The following is a 25,948-nucleotide window of genomic DNA, read 5'->3' as shown; positions in this document are numbered from 1 at the left end:
CACAAAAATGAATTAGAGAAAAATTAAATCGAATAGAGGAAACTACCAAGAAAATCTTAAGTAACCTAAACTGAGTTGTAGTCCATGAAGCCAAGGTAAACAATGCTATCATATTCCTTTTCTAAAATAAGCCACGGGGTGTATTCCAAGGCCATATCAGAGCCATATTAGTGTTTTAAAAAAAGGAGGTAAAGGAACAAAGCTTAACTATGATACTCTAAGCCAAATGATAATATAATTAAACAAGCCAATAAATACCTTAATAGAAGAAAAAATATTAGAAATTGTTTTTAACTTAAAAGAAGAAAAAACAAAAAGAGAGATAGAAAAAAAGAATTAATTAAGGGGGGGGAAGGGTTTTGAAAAGGCGAGGTAGATAGGAAAAGGGGGAAGAAGGTTTAGTTAATAAAGAAGAAAGAAAGGGATAAAGGGGGCTGGGCGCCGTCAAGGACTAGTGTAAGTAGAGGGTGGAAGAGGAGAGGGGGTGAGGGGGTGACACATATGTTAATTTAAAGAGAAAAAAATGGGGTTAAGGAGAGAACTAGAACCTGAGCATCCATGTAAGCCGTGAAGAGAAAACGGAAGTCAAGACTTCTTGGAGATTTGGAGTAATGGCACAGTCGTGGGCGGCAGTACAATACTACAGCAAAGCCATGGAGAGAAGATGATGGCGCAGAATCTGGTCCAGATAGCGAAGGAGGAACGGAGCTCGTGTCAACCAATGAAGGGAGAGGGCACGGAGCTCGGAGTACGAATGGGAGGAGATTGATACAAGAGGTGTGGTCACACAATCGCAGGAGCACAGAGCAGAGAGTTGGGAGCACATCACAGTGGGCAGAGGGTAGTGAAGGCTAGGCTTAGTCAGTGGAGTGAGAGGAGGGTAGAGTAGGTAATTTATAGGCTTGGCATGTAGTCAGGCATGTAGGTAGGCCCTAGGGTATGCGTGTAGTCGGGTGTGTAATAAGTGTTTCACGGAGGTGGGCCAATTAGGCAGTTGTAGGGGAGGCATGAAACTGCAAGTTGGTGGAAAAAAAGATAGAGGGTGGATAAAAAATGCAGCGGGGCGTTGGGTTTCTTTTTTTAAAATTAAAATAGGATTTAAAAATCAACAAAAGGGAAAAGTAAAGGTAAAATAAATTAGCAGATAGGTGGAACAAAGTAAATAATTAAATGGAAAAAAAATTAATGGAGGAAAATTTGAAAGAAAGAAGGAGAATAAATAGGAAATATATTTTTAAAGGGAGTAAACTAACAAGGTTTGGAAAAAAATTGAACATATATATATGAGAGAGAGAGAGAGAGAGAGAGAGAGGGGAGGGGGAAGGGAGGGGAGGGGAAAGGTAGGGGGGGATATTTTGAGCAAATTTTTTGCCCCTCAATCACCATCACATGGCTGCTCATATAGTTGAAGCGTTGAGTAAATTGAGCATAGAGCCAAGTTCCTAGAGTGGAGGGGGTTTTGAATCTTCAAATTTCATTTCTTGAGATTAAAGATGTCACCTTGAGACCCTGGGGAGTGGGTCTCTAATCCTTCATAGACGGGTCATGATACTCTTATTCTTAATTTATGCGAGTGTTGTAAATCCCTCAATTCCCGCTTCAATAGGCACGACTGATTCCTTTGCATCTAGCTAGGTTGAGGATGATTGTCCTTGTACATTCCTAAAGGCAGACATGAAATGAATTAATGATCACAAATGCAAAAGACTTGAGGATAACGTCTTTTGCAATCAAAAAATAATACCTTTGATGATGATCTGCACTTGTGCTGCCGGCGCTAGCAAGCTCTTCTAATGCAGGATAGCTGAGGATAGCATTGTCAATACCCGTTTCAATTTTTATTAACACTGTAAGAACTTGTTTCATTGTAGGACGCCTGCTTGGATTCTCCTCCCTACAAGCCAAAGCTAGGCCGATGAGTCGGATGATATGGAGAGGATTAGCGATTCCAAAGCTTCGAAGAGCTTCATCCAAGATTTCTATTGCTTTGTCCGGAAAATATGAACGCACCCATTGAGGTAAAGACATCCCCATGCCAAAATTTTCCTCCGTGGGCCTTCTTGCAGTCAGCATCTCAAGGAGTAAGACACCATAACTAAAAACGTCCACCTTCGGCGAAACCTGGGTAGAGTACGCACATTCTGCAAATGAAACGTCATGTGAGATAGAAACATAGGATTATTTTGCTTGTTCAAATTATTTGGAATCTCCATCTCAGCCCCGGGCCCCGTGGTGCGGGGCTTCCTTGGAAGAGTAGAACTAGAAGGGAAGCGGTGTACCTGGTGCTATGTAGCCTATGGAGCCTTTGAAGGTGGAAGATAGCTGGAGAGAGGTTCCACCGCTCGAAACATCGGTGAATAGCCTGGCAGTCCCAAAGTCTGTGAGTCGTGCTTCAAAGTTGGAATCAAAGAGGATGTTGCTGGGCTTCAAGTCACCGTGCACCACAGGCAAACCGTAGTCATGGTGGAGATAAACCAAAACCTGAGCGACAGTCCTTGCTGCCTTCAGACGTGCTTCCCAGCTCAATTGGAAGCTTCCAGGATCATGCAAGTGTCTCTCCAAATTCCCATTGCTCACAAATTCCAACACCAAAGCCTTCACCTCCAAAGTAGAGACGTAACCCAAAATTTTCACCAGATTTCTGTGACGTAGTCTCCCAAGTATCCGCAACTCCCTTACGAATATATCGTAAGATCGTGCAGCTTTGAGCTTTTTCACAGCAATGATCCTGTTATCTGGCAACACGCCCTTGTAAACAACGCTGAAGCCACCTGCACCAAGGACATTTTTCTCATCGTATCCTTCTGTGGCAATCCAGAGATCTTCAGCTGTAAACCTCTCTTCCCTTCGAGAGGTTGGACGTAGGATATAAGAGGAGCTTGAACTGTCACGGGGGACCCAATTCCTGTGTTTGTCTCTGGGGTATTCCCGCTAGAAGAGGCACCAGTCCAAGTGCGGGGGGTGGAATTGTTCTAGCAGAAATAACTTTTCTTGGACTCTACCAGCCATCAGTTGAAGGTTGCTGTCCTTTGGTCGAGGATTGAATGACAGGAGGTGAATGTGATGTGATATTCCCATTGGGAGCCACTGGAGCTTTGCCTTTATCCTGACTCCCAGCAGGCTGTCTACTGCTTTTATTTTTGTTGACCACTGGAGTAGGAACATCTTTAGTGGGCATAGAAACTGACAAAGTGGCACGAGGCATTTTATGTGGATTCATTGGACACTGTGAAGCCATGTGTCCAAACTTTTTGCATTCAAAACAGGCCCCTGCAAATAAACCCCATTTGAGTTTGTAAAAAGCACTTCCCATGTTCACATTATTCAGCGTGACTGAATAAGAGTCCGGTGTGGGATTATCAGTATCCCAGAGAATGCAAAATCTGTTTGAGTTGCCATTTGGCCGTGGTGGGCAAACCACTTTACCTAAAGATGCTGCAATTTTAGGCAAAAGTGAGGCCATTAATTGGGGGAAATCAACAACTTCAACCCAAACCGGGCATCTGTGTCGAATTAAAGCCTGATAGTCCCTTGTGGGAGACCATGGCGAGACATGCACCATTTGCTGCCCAAAAAAAAGAGGTGAGTGTTCCAAAAGCATTTGTCTATGGATCTCATCCACCATGATCACCTCAAAAAAGCCTCTGGCCGCATAGTGTACTTTATGAACAAAAGAGCCAGCCAATGTGCATGTCAGCCAGTTGCCTATTTCTGTAGCAGGTGGCATCCGGCCTGGAAAAAATAAAATGACTGTGTTCTTGGCATATTCTCTGACCGGATCCACAATTTCATCGACCTCAACCATGAGGCCAACTGAAGGAACCGAGTCTTTCCACTCTTTTCTAGTATCTACAAATCCTTCATGCATTATATCATATACCAGTTGAGCCTCAAGAGTCTCATGTATTGGGTCATGCTGACCCTCAACCTACTTTTGTTTCTTGCAGGGAGCCGAGCGCTCCTTTTGAAACGTTTTTTCATATGAATACTCTGCCACGACTTTGTGAAAAGGGGAACTTGAAAGTGAAATACCTATAAAAGGGCAGTAAAAGCCAAAAAAAAACCAGTCCCAAAAGAAGTATTCACAGGAGGTCCACCAGAAAGGATAAGAAGAGTATAATGTGGAGGAAAACAACAGATGGGAATGCAAGATTTTGGCTGGAACACAATACGTTTGGAGAAGACAACAGAGCCCAAAAAGACTCCAAGGAGTTGTACTGTTGGAAGTAGGGGATTGTACCGGATTGTATAGATGGAGCTGTACGGAGGGAGTAGGTGTACGGCCAAAACTGTGAGAAGAAAATGAAACGGGGACTGACACAGCAGAACAGAAAAGTAAAAGTGTACGGACGTTGTACGGGTGCCGTACGGCTGTACGGACGAGGCTACACAAGAATTTTGGAGAGTGACGAAAAAAGGACAACGAAGCACCACGCAAGCAAATCACAAAATCCTAGGGAGCTATGGAAAAGGAGACGGGCTGTGCGAGACGGCCTGTACGCTGTACGAAAAACGCCGTACAGGCTGTACGGGTAGCCGTACTGGTTGTACGGGGCACTGCAGGAAGGCTTTGATGATGCTACAGGAAGGCTTCGATGCTCTCACTCTCTCTCTCACACACACACCACACACACGCGCACACACACACACACACACACACATGCACACACACACACTCTCACACATACACGCTATGACAAAATATGAAGAGGGGAGAGGAGAAGAGTGGAGATGAGGAGAGAGGGCACAGCTAGAGAGCACACCACAAATGACTAACTGTACACTAGAATTAGTTGAAAAAATAGAATATATACAAACCCTTTTAGGGTTAGGGTTAGGGGATCTAACCCTTTCCTTTATAGCATGATATAAGGTTAGTGCTATGCACATATGATCACGTGATGGTGCTATGCACACATGATCACATGATGTTGAGCGTGAACTCTCAACACGCTATTCATGGCAATCACTACATGTGCATGTGCATCTCTCTGATCCCAACGAATCTATTCTTGTGTTGGTGTGAGAAACGAAGTGCTCTCTGACATCAATGTGCTTTGTTCTGGAGTGATATACTGGATTTTTGGCCAATGCTTGAGCCGATTGATTATCACAGTATATTGTTGTTGGCTTTGACTCATCAAAGTAATCTGTTTCTGACAATAGTCTTCTGAGCCATATAGCCTCACATGCACCTGTAGTGAGTGCTCTATATTCTGCTTCAGTCGAAGACAAAGAAACAGTTGGCTGTTTGTTTGACAACCATGATATAGCACCTTGACCAAGGAAAAATGCATATCCCTGTGTCGATCTCCTGGTCTCATGATCTCCAGCATAGTCACTATCACAGTATCCATGCAACCGTGGATGACTTCCTCTGTATTCTATCCCAAATTGTCTTGTACCTCTGATGTATCTCAAGACTCTTTTGGCTGCATTCCAGTGAGACTGTTTTGGATTTGCCATAAACTGTGCTAATGAGCTTACTGCATAACAAATATCTGGCCGTGTGATTGTCAGATATATAAGAGATCCAATGAGTTGCCTGTAGTATCTGTCATTGACTGTAGGCTTTTTTGAATCTTTAGTAAGTTTCAAACTCTGTTCCATGGGAGTGGCTGCAATCTTGCAATTTGCCATATGAAACTTCTTCAGGAGACTGTCAACATACTTGAGCTGACTCATGAATGTGCTATCTAAATCTCTCCAGAACTCAATTCCAAGACAATAGTGCATAAGTCCAAGATCTTTCATGTCGAACTCTGCAGATAAGTCTTGTTTTAGCTTTCTGATGAAGCTATCCTTGCTTCTTGTCACAATGAGATCATCTACGTACAAAAGTGCAATAGTAATATCTTCCCCTTGAACTTTGTAGTAGAGAGTATGATCTGCATTGGACTTCATGTATCCCAGATCAGCAAAATACTTGTCAATTCTGCTGTACCAACTTCTGGGTGCTTGCTTTAAGCCGTAGAGACTTTTCTTGAGATGGCAAACCTTGTTCTCTTGTCCTGGTTCAACATAACCGGCTGGTTATTGCATGTAGACTTCCTCGTCTAGATAACCATTGAGAAATGCATTCTTGACATCGAGCTGATACACATTCCATTTACTGAGTGTCGCTAGTGATATCAAGAACGGTATGGAATCCATCTTTGCTACTGGAGCATAAGTCTCATCATAATCTTGGCCATATTGTTGTGCAAATCCTTTTGCAACTAATCTGGCTTTGTATCTCTGAATACTGCCATCTGGATTGTACTTCACTTTGTATACCCATTTGTTGGCTATGGCCTTCTTTCCTGGTGGAAGGTCGCATAATTCCCAAGTGTTATTTTTATACAAAGCATCCATTTCTTCATTCATAGCAGTTTGCCATTCTGGCTTATCTACTGCGTCTACACTGGCTCTTCTGTAGCCATGATGGTAGTCATAAGAGCATAGTTGGTGGTTTCCACCTGAATTGCTTTGCCTTTCTGAGCATATGTCAATCTGGCTGGTGGTCTGCTTTCCCTAGTAGACCGTCTGAGCTACTGTGGCACTGCTTGGGGTGTTGCTGGCAATTCTTGCTCTTCTTCATCAACCTGTTCTGTAGATGACTGTGAAGTCGATGCTTCTATCTCCTGTGTAGGTGAGGTTTTCCATTCTGATTCCTCATCGAAGATTACATCTCTGGAGATAATGACTTTGCGGTTGATGGGATCATACAATTTGTATGCTTTGCTTTCTTCACTGTAGCCAACCATGATGCATTTGCGTGACTTCGCATCCAATTTCCTGCGATGATCATCGTGTATGTGGGCATATGCTATGCAACCAAATATGCGGAGATGCCCAATGCGTGGCTTGTGTCCAGTGAATGCTTCATAAGGAGTCATACCTTGTATCGGTTCGGTAGGAAGCCGATTAAGCAAGTAGTTAGCTGTAGCTATTGCTTCTGCCCAATACTGATTCGGAAGATGCTTTTCACTAAGCATTGCTCTAGCACTGTCTGCTAAAATCCCATTCTTCCTTTCAGCTCGTGCATTTTGCTGAGGAGTATCTGCACATGTGAATTGTCTTCGAATACCGTGAGTTTTGCAAAAGTTCATGAATGCTGAAGACATGTATTTACCTCCTCTGTCTGATCTCATGACCCTGATCTTTCTGCCTATTTGGTTTTCTACCATGGCTTTGAATTCTTGAAATCTGGCAAACACTTCAGATTTTTCTTTCAGAAAGTAGACCCAACAATATCTGCTGTAGTCGTCGATGAAGGTCAAGTAATAAAGTGAACCATTGATGCTGCGGGTCTGGGCATAACCCCATACATCTGTATGAATTAAATCAAGAATACCTTGTGCACGAGAGGTACTTCTGACAAAGTTGGTTCGCTTTTGTTTGCCGAAGCAGCATGCTTCACAAACTTTTCCAAGAAATTGTAACTTCGGAATCCCAATTGCCATATTCTGATTCCTTAGATCTAACAAGTACTTGAAGTTGACATGACCATATCTCTTGTGCCATTTTGCGGATAGTGGCATCTGTTGCATTTGAGCTGACATGGCATGCTTATCTGGTACTGTAGCTAGCATCCTGTATAAGCGTCCTTCCTTGACACCTTTTGCTACTAGCTGACCTCGTTTGGATTTGTCTCTGATAGTGCATTCATCACCGTCGAAGATGACTTTGTAGTTGTGTTTCGTCATTTGTCCTGCTGACAAAAGGTTCTTGCTGAGTTTCGGAACATAGAGCACATCTTTGACTAATCCTTTTGTACCAGTGAAATTGTTCATAGGGATAACACCTGTCCCTTGAACCGGATTCGGTGTATTGTCTGCTGTGTAGATGACATTCTTTTGACCTTCTAATGGCTTCATTTCTGTGAACCATTCCTGATGATTTGTCATATGAGATGATGCACCACTGTCGATGTACCAAGGATCCTGTTCCACTTGGTCGACTTGATAGCTAAAATCCTCTTTGGGATTGAAATCAGTGTCTGGGTGCATTGTATCAGTCTGGTGCAATTCCTCACTTGCAAGAAACATATTGCCATGTTCATTTGCAAAATGACTGTGACTAGAATGTCCACCACGATGATTTCCTTTTCCTCGGGAATTCCCTCGATTACTGCTGGATTGACCGCCTTGGTCATACTGCTTCTTGCGGCAATCTCTTTCATAGTGTCCAAACTTGTGACAATAGTTGCATTGAATGTTTGACACATTGGTGGATGCATTCCCTCGTCCTTGGAATCTTCCTCGGTTGGAATGATTTCCTCTTTGTTGCTGATTTTGATGTTGTTGAGGATGATGCTGATGCTGATGCTGATTCTGACTTTGTTGATGATGACCACTTTTCTAATATGATCTACCTCTGTTTCTGCCTTTGCCTCTGCTTTTGTCTGAAGCTGTGAATGCCTGATCATTAGAATGACCTTTACGTGCTTGAATGGCCTGAGTCCTGAGTTCTTCACCAAGTAGAACTGACTGAAGTTCTTCCAGTGTTGGAATTTGCCGTTGGATGGCAATACTCTGGACTAGATTCTCATATCCTTCTCCTAGTCCATTCAGGATTACTTGAACCATTTCTGCGGGATTCATAGTCTCTCCTGCTGCTGCAAGTTGATTGTTGTAGTCTTTGATGCGGAGTACATAAGCATGACTGGTTTCATTGCTATTGCGGAAACTCTCGTTGATCTGGTTTCTCAGGGTGAGAATCCTGGATGTGTTCTTGGACTCGTAGAGAGCTGCAAACATATCCCATGCTTCTTTTGATGTCTTGACTGTGTTGAGCTGTCCTAGCATGACATCTTGCACATTCTGCTTGATCAGGTGATAGGCATACTTGTCTTTCTTATCCCATTCTGCTTGAGCTCGGGCAATGGCAGGATCTGCTACTAGTGTGGAAACTGTTTGTGTAGATGTAGATCCCGTTGTTGGTGCTGTGACAACAGATGGAGTAGAGCTACTGGTGGCTGGATCGGCCAATGGTCTAGGTATAGATCCATCAACATACTCCCATTTGTCCTGAAGCACAAGAATGGTCTCCATTCGGTATTTCCATGTACTGTAATTGGAGTTGTCTAACTTAGCAGATGCCTCCAGATTGAGGTTGCTAGTCGACATGGTGCAAACAATGTACTCAAAAGTGTCCTGAAAAACTCTGTATGAATCAACTGCAAATACACTGAAGATGCCAAGTGAAATCTCTGTACTGTCGGTGAAGATAGAACTGCAGTAAATAAGATCTGACCTGTGTTACAAGGCTTGTGGCAACGATGCCGGGAATAGCCAAGAGGCTTTACAAGGCTGAAAAAATCATGTGCACGATGCCGTGAGATAGCCAAATAGGCTTTACAATGGTGGCATGTGTGTGTGAAATCAAGTGCTATCTGCCCACTGAATCAATCTGCAATGCCTCTGAACTCTGAAGTCTGCTCACTGAACTGATGAACATAAGGTTTCAGGTAATGTAATGATGTGAAATCGGATGTGAGCGTATGGACTGACTCCGAGTAGGTACTAGTCAGGAATTTCGGGCATGGCTTAGATTGGCAACTTGGGGAATTCAAAGCGTCCCCTCTATGGCGATCTAGTCTACTCTGATCTAGATCTAAACCAACCGTCGATCGATGAAAGAGCAGCAAATAATTCCTTTTCCTTTGTTCTTTTTAAGTGCTGGGTCAGATGCGTCGATGTAGAGGCAAATGTGCGTGAAGGAAGTGGTTTTGTCGGCGAGCTGTGCCGAAATGTGCGCGTGACGTAACGAGCGCGTAGAGCACAAAAAATCGAGCGACTTTCCTTTTTGGAGCACCCTCAAATTCTTCCTGGATCAAGAGATATGACTTGATCTAGGTGGAGGGGCAAAAGGAGTGCAAATGGTGCTCAATGATGATGTGTCACTGTGAGTCACATGCAGTGATGATGTGGCACTGTGCTTAGCAAGAGGTGTGCCAGTGAAGCTCTGTGCTGAGGTGGCAGGAGTGTGCACATGCAGTGTGTGCACAGTGTGCCTGGCAAGAGACTGTGCCTGCAGGGGTCAGTGCTGACTGGACTGCTGAGGTGGCAGTGCTGAGGTGGCACTGATGACATGGCAATGCTGACGTGGCACTGATGACGTGGCACTGACGACGTTGACTGTTGATGTGGCTGTCGGTGATGATGTGTCCTGTTGAGCTGGCAGGGGTGACGTGGCAGATAAGGTCTGCCACGTGTCAGCTTTGTGGCCAAGCCCAAGGATGGGCTTACCCTACCACGTGTCAATTTTTGGGGCTTTGGAATCTACTGGAGATTCCATCAAAGATGCCGATTCCGTCGAGGAGGACCACGTTGGTAAGGAAGCTTGAATCGCGCTTTGTCATGTAGAGTCGATGAAGAGGCTTCGTGGAGGATGAAGCCGTGCTATGAAGCTTGGAAGCTGACCTTGGATGGGCGCTATCGAAGGAGACGAATTGGTGGAGGGATGCTTGCGATCAGAGGAGACAATTGGAGGCCATAGTCACTGTTGTTCAGCCGATGTTGGCACGGTAATATTCAGCACCACCAACAAGGATGACCTTCGCAATCACTGCGACAGCTATTCATTGCGGCTGTTCTATTGGAGAGGCGCTGCGTGGCCAGAGATACCAGAAGATCATCATTGTGGAGTCGACTGCTGCAGGGATCGTCGTCGAGGCTAGAGCTAGCTGTTGCTAGCAAAGTCATTAGAGGCGCTGTTGGTTGGGAGCCTAGAGCGTGTGCGTCTGTTGTAGAGGCTCACGAGGCTGTAGCCTCTACCCCCAGAAGATCCGTTTGGTGGCGCTGCTCTTAGCGGACGGTCGGTTGGTATGGGTAGCCCGTGTTGAATCTGGTTGTCGTTTGGCGAGGCATTGGAGAAGCTGTAGTGAAGGAGCTTGCTGGAAGGAGCCGGGCGTGCGGGCTGATGGAGCGCATGTTAGCGGTGGAGCCTTAGCTTCGATTGTTGTCAGCCTGGAGAGGCTTAGAAGAGCCTCTTTATGTGAGGCGGCTGTGGATGCGCTATGCAAGCCTAAGCTTTGTGTGGAGAAGCATGTGTTGGAGCCGCTTTGTTGTAGACGAGGCGAGGCAGAGGCTAGCCGATGCTGCTAGAGCTATGGAGCGATGGGAGGTGCCTGTAGTGGGCTAGCTGCAGAGATACTTGGAGATAGAGCAGGTGCTGGAGTGAGTTGGAGCAGGCAGAGAGAAGCCACCATGAAGCTTGTGGCTTAGACATTCGGATGGAGACATAGGTTGGTGCGCCCCTCGTTGAAGGCTGTGGCGTTGCCTTTGTGGAGGCTGGGAGCTCACTTGTGCTGCTGCTATGGAGCACTGCCAGTTGAGGAAAGCTCGTATGAGCTTGTTGATGGCGGCTGGCAATAGAGCTAAGAGCTCTTTGGAGCTCGATTTTCTGCTTTCATACGGTTGGAGCGGCTTGTTGGAGAGTCGAGGGTGGCTGCTTCTTGAGCTTTAGGCAAGACAACTTTGTGAAGGGTCTCTCTCAATATCTCGCTCAGAAAAACGATTCAAGTCACAAAAAATCTCAGAAAACTCTCTCTTAATGAAGAAACACTCAAAGGAGATGAACGGACGGAAATTCCTCTCAAATGGACGGAATTTTTCTCTCAACGGAAGAGAAGATCACTCAAGAAAAAAACTCTCAAATCTCACAATCTCTCTCACACTCTCAAGAATCTCAATGTCTCAATGGAAGACAAGGGAGCTCTGATACCATGACAAAATATGAAGAGGGGAGAGGAGAAGAGTGGAGATGAGGAGAGAGGGCACAGCTAGAGAGCACACCACAAATGACTAACTGTACACTAGAATTAGTTGAAAAAATAGAATATATACAAACCCTTTTAGGGTTAGGGTTAGGGGATCTAACCCTTTCCTTTATAGCACTCTATAAGGTTAGTGCTATGCACATATGATCACGTGATGGTGCTATGCACACATGATCACATGATGTTGAGCGTGAACTCTCAACACGCTATTCCTGGCAATCACTACATGTGCATGTGCATCTCTCTGATCCCAACGAATCTATTCGGGTGTTGGTGTGAGAAATGAATAAGCAATGGAAGCAAGAGCTTTTTTTTTTTTCACACACACACACACACACACACACACATGTTGTTGGACTTAACATTGAAGTCCCATATGAGCAAGACCTCTCCTAGCTACATGCACCTCTAGATGTCCTCGTGGAGTGCTAAGGAAGGTAAGATATGTCCCTAGAGATTGTCCTTATCTAATCCAATGTCTGTGGGGATACATAACATGTTGTAATCCCCTCTCTCTTAGCTCACTTTAGGGATGCACATTGATGAGGGTGACAGTGGAAGAAAGGAAGAATCAAGAAACCCCCTCTTCTGCCATGTCTATATTAGCCCACCCACGTTCCCAACCCAATCACATACCCACATTAGCTATCCAGCCCCACGTGGGCATGATTTTGTCCTATCAAGATGCATGCTCTTGCTTTTTATTAGCCTTTCTCTCTTGATCTCTATATCTGTAATCTTCATGGAAATGCCACCCTTTGGATCATCAGTCATTGCTAATGCGCCAATGAACATCGTTTTTGCTGATGGTGGGTGAGGAAGCCTTTGCTAATGCACCAATGCACATTGTTTTTGTTCAATGGCTTTTGTAGTAGGGTACATTGACAACATTGATGCACAATGGGCAAAGGATATTAAGTAATCTCCTACAATATTAGCCAACAATGCACGTCGTTTTTGTTCCTAGGTTTGTAGTTGGTTTGAGTCACAACATTGATGTAAAGTGCACAAAGGATATTTACTTTGTCTTTAAACATGCCTCTATTTAATGTATGCCAAATGGCCATGTGCAGGCACTTGAGTTTAGGGGCCAACCAACTCCACATGTCTCTTACGTCCATGGCAACCTCATCCCTTACAATACTTGATTCCATGTGATTGGTCCCACTAGATGAGACCCCATTCCACAATTATCATGCAGCTATTTAACTTTTAGGTCCTCTGAACTACATTTTAGGTCGGCTTCCATTCTATACCCACCAACTTTGTGGGTCTTTAAAACAAGGGCAAATGCCCTCCATACTATTGCGAGGCCTGGCCCCTCCTGCCTTCCATGATCCTAGCTTGGTAGGTTGGATGTTCCTGCTCTCTAGTCGCCTCTTGCTAAGCCAGATATAGGGCTTGATGCCCTCACCATCTTACACCCACAAAGTTGCCTTTAGATCCTAGCATATAAAGGAGCATCTAGGTGCATTTATGGTATGAGTTAGCAGTTAATTGGATTGATTTCCTATCATGTCTATCACAAATTTTATGTTTAAGGTTATCTTGTCATAAAAACTCTCATGTATCACATTTGTCATAAAATCTTGGTCCATGTGCTTTCACTCAAGTATTTAGAAATCCCATATTCATATCCCATACCTCTAGAACTAACTATCCATGCTTTAAGATTCACCTGCCACTAGAGGTCGCACTCACTCAACCTCATTATTGGCACTGCAGTAGGGTGTCGATATAATTCAAAGTAGACGTTTCTTTCATGATGTATTAGGCATGCACCATTAAAGGAAGATGACCCAAAACTGCATCTGTATGCAACAAAAGACAGATCACTCAGATCAACTTCCACAGTTTGGTCTCACTCAAGCAAATCGAACATGGTAGAAGGCCTTCCATAAGTCTATTTTCAGAAAGATGTATGTAACGAATATGTTAAGCCATTTCCCACATCATGGTCTACGAGTCTAATATACTTCTTATCATTCACTCTGATATTGGGGGTTATGCTTATATGAATCCCTTGGCAATGGTTTACACTTCATCACTTCCACCGATGATCATTTGGATTTTGGGGTTTTTCACGGTCTGCATGATGTATCTATGCCTTGAGTCTCTTCTCTCGGCTATTTCTTTCAGAAGCGAATTTCATGGGGGAAGAAAGAAGACTTGGATTTATTTATTGACATAAAAATCAAATGCACTTGATGCATTTATAGAGTTTATAGCTCTTATGGAAAGATGAATTGGAAATTACATCAAGATCCTCTGATGTAACAATGGAGGTGAATATACATCCCATGAGTTCGATGACCTATCAAAAAAGACGACACCAACCAACAATTCACTCACAAGTTTATTTTCCTCAAGGGAGTGGAACTATAGAAACAAAGAAATTGCGAAGTCAGCCAACAAATCATACTCGATGTGAGTAAAATACATCATCCTTATTCGCCTAAACCTTATGCAACAACAGTTTATTTGATGAACCATAGTCCAGTGCCCCAACAATCTTGCAGAAGAAGACTCTAGAATCACTCAAGAACAAGTGTCTTTCATACATTAAAATCACCTCCAACAGCCATAGGAATTTATGGAAGTGTGACGACCTAGGATTCTTCCATAGACTCTAGATTGTTGAATTAGGAGTTCATGATTCTACGTCCAACAAGCAGCTCGTGAGCTTGCACTAAAAAGTTTCTTTGCTATCTGCAAGTTAGAGTGGACACATCCATCCCACTCTTACCAAACCTTGGGACTACCACTGGGGAGAAGGTGTCGACTTCTATGAGTATCAGCCACTCAGAACTATATTCCTGAAGCATGAGTATATCCATTGGTGAGCTGTCTCCTATCTTTTACCTAGCTATGATCACAAGCTTGCTCTGAATAGCAGCAAGCCAATCCGAATGAAAGACCACCTATATTGAAGATGCAAACCAAATGCCATCAACTATATGAATTTATGCTTGCACTTGCAAAAACACTTCCTTTGGGACCACTTCTTGGTCCAATGTAAGCATTTCTTCCCAAGTTCAAAAGATCATTTCCTCTAGAGTACCGATATGTGCTAGATTCGTGGGCTAGTGCATCCCTTCCTCCTCAAAGCCTAAATTTACATTACTCTCCCAAGCAAAGAGCATGGCCAAAACTTCATATTCCGTCATGTTTAAAATAAATTGAATGTTAATTAAGAAAAAATAGTGTTATCTTCAATTACAGCAGGCGAAAGATTCTCCAGCAAAACCTCTTCTGACTTGCCCTCTTCTTCCAGTCGTGTCCTCTCTAAGGCATCATCCTTGTGGGTGCTCTTCTCCCATGCTGGATGGTCTGGATTGCTCTTATATCCTATTGTGTGATTCTCTCTCTAGTGTCTTGTTGAACCATCCTAGAACCAAGATTGCTAGTGTAGCCTTATCAATATTTTCTTTAACCTCTGGCTTCTCGCATAGGTAGAGTTGGCACCTCTTCCATGAACCTAGGCATAGGGGGATCCTCCACCTCTAGCATGGCTATGCAAAAAGCCATCTCTTTATACAAAAAATTGGCTCCTACGACACCCATGTGAAGATGCCTCTCCTCTTCACTTGTTATTTTTAGATAGTGTCTAGGACCTAAGGCTTTCAAAACGACATACATCTACTCCTAAATAAGCGATCACTCCTATGAGGTTCTAGGAGGAGAGTGCAGGGAACCCATAGTCATCTCTTGATGTCTAATTGGATAACATTTGGAGAGATTACAATGTCCAAGTACTGTGGGGCATCTTCAAATATGTCCATGTCCTCTCGTGCAATTTGATCACATCCAGGTCGCAATAAAGTTTTTTGTAAAGTTCATCTTCTCTACTCCCATAAGGAGTAATGCCACGAAATTGGGGAAAGCCTCACGAGGGGTGGGAGTGGTATGTGTTGAATAAAGGAGCTTGGCTTTGCTGGCTAGATGTTGATTGGGCAACTCTACTACTCCTTATGTGAGGTTGTGTGACAATTTCTCTCTTGAGAGTGCTATAATTCCTTCTTTTTAATCCATTGATTCTTTGTTGTTACACTAGTGGATTTGTACTTTAAACTCACACTAAGAGCTTTAGATTCTCTCTCCCTCAATGACTGGAAAAATTGCTCAAGGGAGTGAAAGGAAAACTCCGTTATGAGAACTCATCAAGAAGAATCTCTCAATGAAATGAACAGCACAAACATCTCTCAAATGAACACAAAATGAACTCTAAAGAAGATCTCTCAAGAAATCTCTTATTTTTTCTCACTCTCTAGAGAATGAGCTACCCATTGCTCTGATACCATGTCACAAATTCAAAGACAACATAGTATGCACAAATTAAGTTGCTCACTAAAAGCATGTTCCCACCAACCCGAGTGCGGTGGTGGTGTATTATTCAACTCACACAAAGACGTCTCACATACTCATGTACATTACCTTAAATACACAAGGGAAGAAGTCCAATTGTCTTGCACAAAGCATACCACCTCCAAGTGTCCCACATGCAAGGAGATGATTAGAATTAGTTGCCACAACACCCACATGTGTCATAGCACTAGCTAGAACCTTAGAGAATCCACTCCACTTAGATACACATAGATCCAATCTGATATTAGATGCTATGATCATCCAAATCTAAATACATTCATGATGATGTATGGATTTCAACCTAAAGCGACAATTGCAATGGGACTTGAGAAAGAGAAGATTTAAGTAGCCAAATACTTTCTTAAGGATTAAAGAGAGCATTATAAAGGTTCAAGATAGAGCAAGAAGTTATGCAAACCCAGATGAAAAACGTGGAGTTTAAAGAGAATAAAAAAGTCTATCTTAGGATGCCAGAATCTTTGGAATCCCAAAAATAGTAAATGTTTAAAGTTGTCTCCTAGGTATTTTGGACCATTCCTAATTAAGGGAATTGGAAAATTTATTTATAAGTTAGCCTTATTTGAAGGAGAGTACATCTAGTTTTTCATGTAAGTAGCTTAAAAAGGAGGCTAGGAGATGATGTCAATCTAATTGGGATGAAGTCCTATTGGGAACTCATTGAACCTAATACTTTACCACATGAACTAGGAAAAAGTATAGATAGGCGACAAAAAAAAACAAGACATACCATATATCAAGAATGTCTGATTAAGTGGAAAGATAGACCTGAAGAGAGTTCAACATGAGAAAGGGAAACCAATGTTCAGAGGAAGTTTCCCAAAAAAAAATTTGACGACATAAGCCGTTCTTAGGGGGAAGGGAATGTTATGTCAACCACTTGTAAGGGGAAGGGAATGCTACATCAACCATAATCATGGAAGCCTGGGGCTCAGTTATAGTGAGGTGGGAAACAGAGGCTTCACAACACTTGCGTCAATGGGGCCTCAAGGGATTGGGTCTAAGGTTAATTCCTAGGCCTGAGCATTAATGAAGAGGTGCAAAGGGGAGGCCTCAATGCCAAGGTCAGTTGTGGGACACATGGCAATAAGGAAAGAAATCATGTGGCAAGTGTTGGGTTTAGGGGATAGTTCTCGAGAGAACTCTCAGTTGGAGGGAGAGGAAGGAAAAGAGTCAAATCTCTCATGTAGGAGGCAAGGGGTCTCTGTGGAGCTCGAGGTTGGGTGAATCTTGAACAAAAATCCCTTTAATGTCTTTGAAGTCATGGATATGGTGAGAAAAATGAGCCAATGAGTAATTTAGAAGATAGAGATCACCTACCTTTTGGTGTAGAAAGAAGGAAATATCCATTAATGTCTACTAGAGGACAAAAAAATGTATGGTGCAGAAAGAACGAAATATCTATTAATGTCTGCTAAAGGCCAAAAAAATCTATGAGAACAAGGAAGAAAACTAAACTCCTCATGGGGAGCTTGGGGTGTCTAGTAGACCTCTCAAAGCCTACTGATGATAAGACAAAATGAAAGCTAGGATAAGCATCAACATGACCAAGACATAGTTTCAAGTGTCAAAGGAGCTCGTATTACGTGGTGCCATGTCCTATGTCAATCATGAGCACTTGAGGATCCATATGAGCCTGACAGTCTCCTTAGAAGTCTTGATGTCTATGTCTAAGATGTGTTTGCTGGAATCCTTAAGTCATTTTCTTGGTATGCACTAATGGGTGACCAAAGAGAGCTACATTCGTCAAAGTAGGGCACCAAAGAGAAGAAACTTCGTGTTCACATGTTGGAAATGTGTCTAGAAACACTATCTCTATAGCCTCTAGAAGGAGGCCATGTCCTCTAGTCAGGTGTGCCTATGTTGCTAGTTTCATGTGAACTTGGGGCTTGTGAAAATGCATCCCAAGTATAGTAAAACCTATCTCTACCACCTGTTTGCAATTGTAAAGGCCTCCAATTGGAACTAAGCCTTATTATTGTCAAATACCATATCCTTGGTTTTACCCATACCTCATGTCATCGCCATTGTAAAAATCAAATAGAGCTATGAGATGCGTCTGTAACCCATATACTACATGTGATATCAACACCACATCATTTGTCTATGACAAGATGGGTTTGAGTGCTATGCTAGCATTGATCCTAAACCCCCCAGTGTGCCCACAACAGAGGGCAACTAATCTATGTAAAGTCCAAAGAGGGTGGGAAGAGGGGGCAACCGTGCTTCACCCCAATGGTAAAGTTCACTCCCTGAAACATCCTTGTGTGGTGCACAATTTACTTACAACCCTCTCACATACAACTATGACACCTAGATAGCATCATGTGCATATCCAAAGCTCAAAGTCAAGCGAAAAGTATAGCATGAAGTATAGACTTGAATGCATTAAAAAAATCTTTAAAGAACATATATACTCTCTATTTCCAAAATCTAGCCTCTATGATAGCTCTTAGGGTGAAGATGCACTCTAATGTGGAGCGATCTTGTCTAAAACCTTTCTATCTCATGACATGCAAGCCTGTCATACCTACTAATGTGCATTTGAAGAGCTAACTCATATACCTTGGCCATTAGATGGCCAATCATGATAGTCCAATAGTTTCTTATGTCCATGGGATCTCCCCCTTGTGAATGGATATGATGGTGTTTGTTGTCCAAGAAGTCGAAAGACTTATGCAAAAAGCTTCATTGAACAACTTGACTAGAATTGGTTGGAGCAAGTATCTCCCATGCCTGGATTAGAAGTTCCATTTGGAGGTCCTCCTAATCCTTAGCTTTTCCATTCAAGAGCTATGGTGGGGCAAGGAATATCCTTTATGTTGCACATGGGTTCGTTGAGAACATTGTTAACCATTAATCTTTCTAGAGGCTGGCGTCCTTGATAAGACATGTTGATCTCTTCTCTGATAACTTCATCCAAAATTCTTTGCAATTACTCCTATAAAGAACAATTACTACGAGAATAGCTCTTGTTTATGGAAGGCAAGCAACTATTGTCTTCTTCATTTCCCTAAACTCAATATATTCTCTACCTGTTTCATTTTGAATACGGTGCTCTTGGTTACTCTTCAAGTGTTAGCATTGCCAAAGTGCTTTACACTCATCATACCAACTATTCTTAGGTACAAATGCTTTAGGTGACTCTCTTGGGATTTTAATTACATATGGAAAGGATTGCTATGTTGCAATGTGGATTATCTTAATGAGAAGAAGAGCCTTGACATCTATATCCAGTTGCGCATCTATGTGCTCTAAGAAGTGAAAAGATAGCTACCATAGATGTGACTTAGTGAATGATTAAGGTCATACTGATAGGATGTAGTTGCTCATCTATGTGCTGAAAGTGGCAAGATAGCTACCATAGATGTGATCCTTTGATCCTAGCCATCTCTATAGTCCATTATAGATGAGTATATCATAAGTATTGCACATGTCTGGCATTATTTCCCATACTACTTGAGATACACCATCTGTATCCATTGATCTATGATAGAAAAACTCCATAATCTAAAGGGTCAAGTAGAGCAAGGGCATACCCTTGGGAATCTAGTATCCCTATTGCATAACCAAGCATCTAAGCACTGCATGAGCAAGATCGCACCCAACTACTTGTGTCTTTGGATGTCTCATAAAGAGCTATAAAAGGTGTGATCCCCCTTCTTATGGATATCCTAGCACAATCGAACATCTGTTGTGGACATAAATACATGCAACAATGTACATACCTGTGGTTTACGTCCACGTAAATGCGCATGCTCATTTGTACCGATAATTATGATCTGTGGGTGTAGGAGGGACTAGAAGAGGACTGCCAAACCTCTGAAAGTCGTAGCCCTCTATCCATGTGGGTCTATGACTTGAATACGAACTATCATGTGTACCCATGGATTGTGGGGTAAAATACTTTCTTTGAGATTTGGTGTATCATAGTGAAGACTATGAGATCTTTCCCCTAGAAAGTTTATGCAAAATTGCTTAACAAGGACCACAAAGTCCCATTCCCATTCCAAAATGGAAGTGACAATGTTGGCATCCCATAGGTTTGGTACTCTTACTTGTTGGTAGGGAGGCTATGTGCCCTAAATAATGATCGTTCCATCCTTATAGACAAGCCACTTGGACCAGAATGCCTCTCAAGCTTGCTTTCATTGCCGAGACTTGTCTTCTTGCAAAACTGCATTGTTGAACCTAACAATCAAGACTTTACATTGTCTCATTCTTTCAAATCCTCCCTACACAATCAACCTAATTTTTGCCCACCTTGCATTAGCATGCATGAACTCCTTGGTTGTTTGCAAAGGGCTGATTCCATCCTTTTGCTTCCTTGCCATCTTAAGGTTCACGGCTTTATGTTTCCTTTTGGCATCTTTCTAAAGAAAGCATAACCTCGATGGGTCTTGTCCTTTAGGAACTTTGGATGAGGATTGAGTTGCTTTGGATTGCTCCTCTATCCTAGCTATCATTTTTAAATCCATGTTCTTGGATTCTTCTAAGGCTTGCCTCAGATTACCCCCATGTTGGGGTCCTTATCTCTGTGCATACCTGCAAGCGTACTCCAACATCAACATACAAACGCACGAGCACATGGTGTCGGCTAGTGTACCACCACCCAACCATAGATTCCTTGGAGACCCTTGAGCTAGAGGTCAACAAGCAACCTCCTAGCTAGTCCAACCTAGGTAAGGCTACACGTCCCATAGCACGCAACCCCATCTGTGCAAATGTTGTTAGGGAGACACAGACATGGACAGGCTCTCAACCTTACTAGGTATTTCGAGAGGCCCCAATCCTAAGAATGACCCAAGAGAGCAATGGATCCCACTTATACATATGTAGGGTGTCTTAGTGTCTCAAGCTGAAGAGTCCCCCTTGGCGTACAAAACGTATGATGTGTGCTACCATGGTTAGGACAGATGATCATGGGCTAACTTGACCTCCATAAGGCTATATGTGAACATAGCTTGGCGTCTAAGAGAATCACACTTTTCCAAGTGCTATCCTCATCTAAACAATCTTTCCACCTAGCTTTTAGCTATAAAACAATCCTGTTTTCCTAAGCAAACATTTACTATAATCCATAAGGCATTTTGGTTCATGGGGTACATAAGTAGACATATCTTCCAATCTTATGAGTTCATCCTCAGAGACTAAGTTATCTCTAACACCCAAATCCTCTTTCACTCTACTAACATGAAAGACTATGTATTCAGACTCCTTCACGTGGTTGCAGGGCTACGTCATTGATTCTTTTAAGGATTAAAAATGAACACAATAGTGATGAGATACCTTGTACAAAGGGCTAGTGTGAATCACCTGAGAATCTTTTGTGATTTTCAACTAAACTCACTGGCTTTCTAAAAAAATTTGATGTGTCCACTCCTAGCTAGCATAAGACTATGCTTTCCCTTGCCAACTGCAACATATCTTGTTGCTATTATAACCAACCAGCAACAACAGAGCTCACCTTAACATTCTATAAGCCAACTAGCCAAGAGGCTTTAGGTTGGTATTTGTACATCAACATGGATGGAGTATTCCAAGTTCCTGAATGCTTAGCACTATTATAAGAAATTCAAGCAAAGGAAGGTAATCTTCTTCATTAGATAGCCTTAGGGAAACATAAGCTCTCAAGTCTAGAAACATAAGCTCTCAAGTCTTCCAGACTCTGATAAGCCCCTGAGTCTATCCATCCAACTCTAGATGATCATCCGAACTCACACTGAGCTGAGTATCCAATTTTTGGAACAAAGCTCATAAGAAATGAGCATTAAACTTAGCAACACTGTCACCAATTATTTCAAATGGCAAGCCATATAGGCTAAATAGCTTCTCAACAAGGAAATGAGCAACTTGAGTGATTGTAATGGTCTTGCTTGTAGGATTAAATCAAGCCAAATTGGTGAGTCGATCAACAGTTACCTAAATTGCATCATGCCCATGAGAGGTTCGTGGTAAGCCTTCCACAAAATCCATGGAAATACTTTGCCATTTTTTCTCAACAGTTTTCCACCAAGATCCAATTCTACTGTGATCACTTCCAGAGAGTATTGGAGGATAGAGTGATTGTAAGACCCTAGTATCTAGAGGACAAACGAGTCTCACTGCTCCATCAAACAGATGTGGGTCTTGTTTCATCAGATGAGAATTGAGGCGGGGAGAGCCACTGGTACACCCAAAGAGCAGCAGACTTGTAGACTATGCATGCTGGAGGAGGTGGAGACAGAGAAGCATTTCCTGTGCACTTACCCCGTCTACTATAAGATTCAACGATTTCAGGAGTGACTCAATTTTGGGCCTCTCTCCCATCTGATCCACTTCCAAGACCAAGTTTGCAGCGGTCTATATTTGATGGAGATGCAATGACATAGAGAGACCTTGTCGTGCCAGATTAGAGAGGAGGCAATGACACATGAGACTGTGATAGATCGAGCTCAGCGACATATTACAGATTTGTACACTTTTGATTCCGCCCTCAGACATGGTGATAAGTGGAGGAGGAGAAGATAGATGATATGAGTACCACGAGGGGCAGTGGAATGAGACGACGAAGAGTTGAGACGAACCAGAGATGCAGAGACAGATGAGGACGCGCATGATGGCAAGTTTTGTCCATCACAGCTCTACTTGGAGGGGATCCAACAGAGGCATCAATCTCAACATGACCCATTGGATACAAACATCATGGAGACTGTGCCCCCCACTACAGAGAGAGACAACCCGACAAACAAAGATACGAGACATTTTCGCAGCCCATAGGAGAGCCACCATGACACCTGACTATGTATTTTTCTTTTGACATTGAGATTGGATACTGGTTTTGATTATTGAGGTTTGAGTTTTTTGTTTATCATAGTACCTAGAAAGGGCCTTAGCGAGCCCTCTACTTTAGCCCGCAGTGGCTTGTATGAGTTTCTTTGTGATTGAGCTTTGTCTCATAGGCCCGTGAAGCCTTCCGAAGACAGATATACATCCATCTCTCTCTCTCTCTCTCTCTCATACCATGAGTGTGCATACACAATTTCAAAAGAGAGGATGAAAATATCAAATCTATATTAGCAAGTAAAGAGGCAAGCACATGTTTCCTTGAGCAGTGAAATACAAAGGAGAAAGATTCAAATCATTGATTTCACGGCATAAGATTAAGCCTATAGGCCCAAAAATAATATACTTTTCTTATATTGTTGATGGACATTAGAGCCCATAGAAAAGATTACAATAAAGGATGAGAAAACTTGGAAGCCATGCCACTCGCCTTTCGTTCCAATTGATGATTTGTTTCAGTAAAATCGAAAGTGTAAACCACTTTATTTCAATGGCTATGGAACCTCTCCATTTTGACAATCATGGCAATTCAAGGGCTTGCAATAAATCGGGACCCTTCTAACGGTCCTAACCTGCATTTAAAACACTTGAAATGAAATTGACTTTCAAAGATCTTTTGCATGCTCTATTGAATATACTTGTACTGTACCAAAACCTAAAGAAGCAGCATAAGAACATAGATGTAAGTGACAACAGAAATATGCCATATTTGTCATCATGACTTTTCTTGGAAGCGTGTAGAATTACCACATTTGAACACCATGGTTTTTCATCCCCAAGTATGTTACACAAAGATTATAAGAATGCTAATGTTAGAACATGAAGTCAATTTGAGTGTGTTTTAGTGTGTTCTATTGGGATTTCTAGTAGAGTCTTGTGTGTAAGTGCCACGTGTCATATTGGGAGATATCCCATATACACTTCGATAGTCTAGTGTGTGTCTATCCTATATATGATTGTACTTGTGTGTCACATCAACACATCAAGGAGTCTACATCAAGCTTATCTATGTGAGTCTTCCATTTTGGTCTATTGCTCATTTCCATTTCCTTTGACTTTCATTATGTTTCCATTTGAGTATTATCTTCTCTCCCTAGCCTACCCTTTCGCTCTCCCTCTCCCTCTCCACCATGTTCCTTCAGTTGATAATTAGGAATACATATGATCCAACATCTTTCCAATGATGTTAATGAGGAATGGCAAACATTAACTAACAATAACTCATGGATGTCTTGTTCAAGGAACATTTGAGATCCATATACAAGAACTTAGATGATGCAAAACATATTTGTCTGTGATACAAAATAGTTCCTGAATGCCCTCACTATAAGGACTGCACAAGCAGCGATTATCGAAACATAATTTACATACAGTTATCTCCATATACAAGCCAAAACAGTGATGTAATGTTCACAAGGAGACATAAATCAACATACCTGTTTCTTGTTCATTATCCATATCCGCTGGAGGTGGTGATCATTTTGCAGTGACGATGAGAAGCACTACTACACTAGGAATAAGCCCTACTACACGTGACCAACAATTGGACCAACCATGCTCAACTATTCAAAACTTAGCAACTTGAGTGGAGCCGCCACAAATGATTTCACTGCCTGGCTTGGAGTAGCAATACCATATAAGGTGGTCCTTTGCTGAGGGATCCTCCCTATGGAGAAAATAAGATCCTCCATTTCTTTAGCGTTAAGTTCTTGACCTGTGCATTCCCCGAGCATTAAATCACTATTTTTCTATAATAAAATAACATCCTTTTTCCAATACAAACTCCTACAGACATTGATGTCAGAAACTTTTATAAGAACTTCGATCAGCTTCAACCAGAGAGTGAAACTTAAAAAAAACTTGTCATACAAGCATAGACTCCTTGCTGAGCTTCATTCCATACTAGCCACATTCTACAAAACCGGAGTTACAAAGCCACCACATTGAATATTGATTTACACTTGCTTTACCATGAGATGCTCCAGCTGCACGAGTTATGCTTTCGTTCATAAGAGAACCGCCCATATCATTGCAACCTGCCGTCAGCAATGCTTGTGCTCCACTTGGTCCCATTTTCACCCATGATGCCTAATTGAGAATTATTAGCAAGAACAAATCAGCTACCACCACAACTAAAGTATAAGCTTGAAACAAAACAACACATGCTCCATTAAGTCTGCATTCACCCCACAATGCCTTATATAGGAACAACAAACAACCAACACCACTTGAAAACATGATTCATACAAATGGCAAAGAAACGTTGAAAAGAGTGTAGAGCCCTCCCAGTAACATAAGTTGTGAGAGGCGTTACCAGAAACACTAGATTTAGCTAGTCAATTAGGGGGCTGGGTGGTTAGGGGCCCTTGCAAGTATGTGCAGAGAGAGAGAGAGAGAGAGAGAGAGAGAGAGAGAGACTTATTGGAAGGCCAAAAATTCTGAGACCAAACGCTGAAAGTATCCTCCCTTGGAGGGAAGTAGCAGTGAGGCTACTACGAAGACATGAAAAGGAATTGCTCCATGTACTGCTAGGTTCTGTGCTCTACCTCAGTCGTAAGTAGCATGAGCTCTGTACGGACACAACTAGGGTGAGTCTTTGAGTCTCTAGAACATTTCTGAGATCTGCTGCTGGCTTCCTCGGCTCCTCTATATAGAGTGTACTCATGGATCATGTGATGCGGCTGATAGATCTTAGCTCGCATAAAACTATTGCATGCAGTAAGAAAAAGATAGATCGCTATCTATTCCAAGAGCTGAGCAACTAGTGCATGAAATAATAGTGAAAGATATGAAAAACAGTCTCGTTTATTCATAGGCGACAGCTTTATTCATCTCCTCAGCTCAACCGAGCTTGTTGGAGTTACAACTCACACACACTTAGCTACAACGACTGATCAACAGAGGCACCGAGCCATGATCTATATGGGAGACTGTCGCCATGCTCATCATGATCGGCTTCCAAGGCATAATCAAGTG

The 25,948-nt window shown here is 42.5% G+C and overlaps 2 protein-coding genes across 2 annotated transcripts in view; both read right to left on the bottom strand.

Annotated features, from left to right (window-relative positions):
- Positions 1-1,525: 1,525 nt before the first annotated feature.
- On the bottom strand, positions 1,526-24,430 carry LOC147890460 (leucine-rich repeat receptor-like serine/threonine-protein kinase BAM1). Its single transcript, XM_087390296.1, has 5 exons — positions 24,409-24,430; positions 18,160-18,220; positions 2,280-2,884; positions 1,745-2,141; positions 1,526-1,662 (listed from the first exon to the last, which is right to left on the bottom strand). The coding sequence occupies exons 1-5, from the start codon at positions 24,428-24,430 to the stop codon at positions 1,632-1,634; spliced, it is 1,116 nt and encodes a 371-aa protein (XP_087246422.1). The 3' UTR covers positions 1,526-1,631.
- A 52-nt stretch (positions 24,431-24,482) lies between these two features.
- LOC147890459 (uncharacterized) overlaps positions 24,483-25,948 on the bottom strand; it is a 217,565-nt gene continuing 216,099 nt past the window's right edge. The window contains exons 18-19 of the mRNA XM_087390295.1: positions 24,943-25,060; positions 24,483-24,686 (exon numbers count right to left, since the gene is read on the bottom strand). Coding sequence (XP_087246421.1) covers positions 24,535-24,686; positions 24,943-25,060 — 270 coding nt within the window. The 3' untranslated portion in view covers positions 24,483-24,534. The remainder of the gene's footprint in view (positions 24,687-24,942; positions 25,061-25,948) is intronic.

This window comes from Dipteris shenzhenensis, chromosome 19 (genome assembly GCF_047967505.1).
Source record: "Dipteris shenzhenensis isolate YYH24624 ecotype China chromosome 19, Dip_SZ_1.0, whole genome shotgun sequence".
Classification (NCBI taxonomy): Eukaryota; Viridiplantae; Streptophyta; class Polypodiopsida; order Gleicheniales; family Dipteridaceae; genus Dipteris; species Dipteris shenzhenensis.
This window is presented reverse-complemented; position numbering and strand designations above follow the sequence as displayed.

What these genes read in the sequence shown, in the direction of transcription:
- LOC147890460 (XM_087390296.1), bottom strand. Translation starts at nt 24,430, where the DNA reads ATGGATAATGAACAAGAAACAG. An exon ending in TACAATGGCGATGACATGAG is followed by an intron (nt 2,885 to 18,159) that starts GTATGGGTAAAA and finishes CCCCCGTGACAG; the next exon opens with TTCAAGCTCCTCTTATATCC. An exon ending in CATAGGCTACATAGCACCAG is followed by an intron (nt 2,142 to 2,279) that starts GTACACCGCTTC and finishes TTTCATTTGCAG; the next exon opens with AATGTGCGTACTCTACCCAG.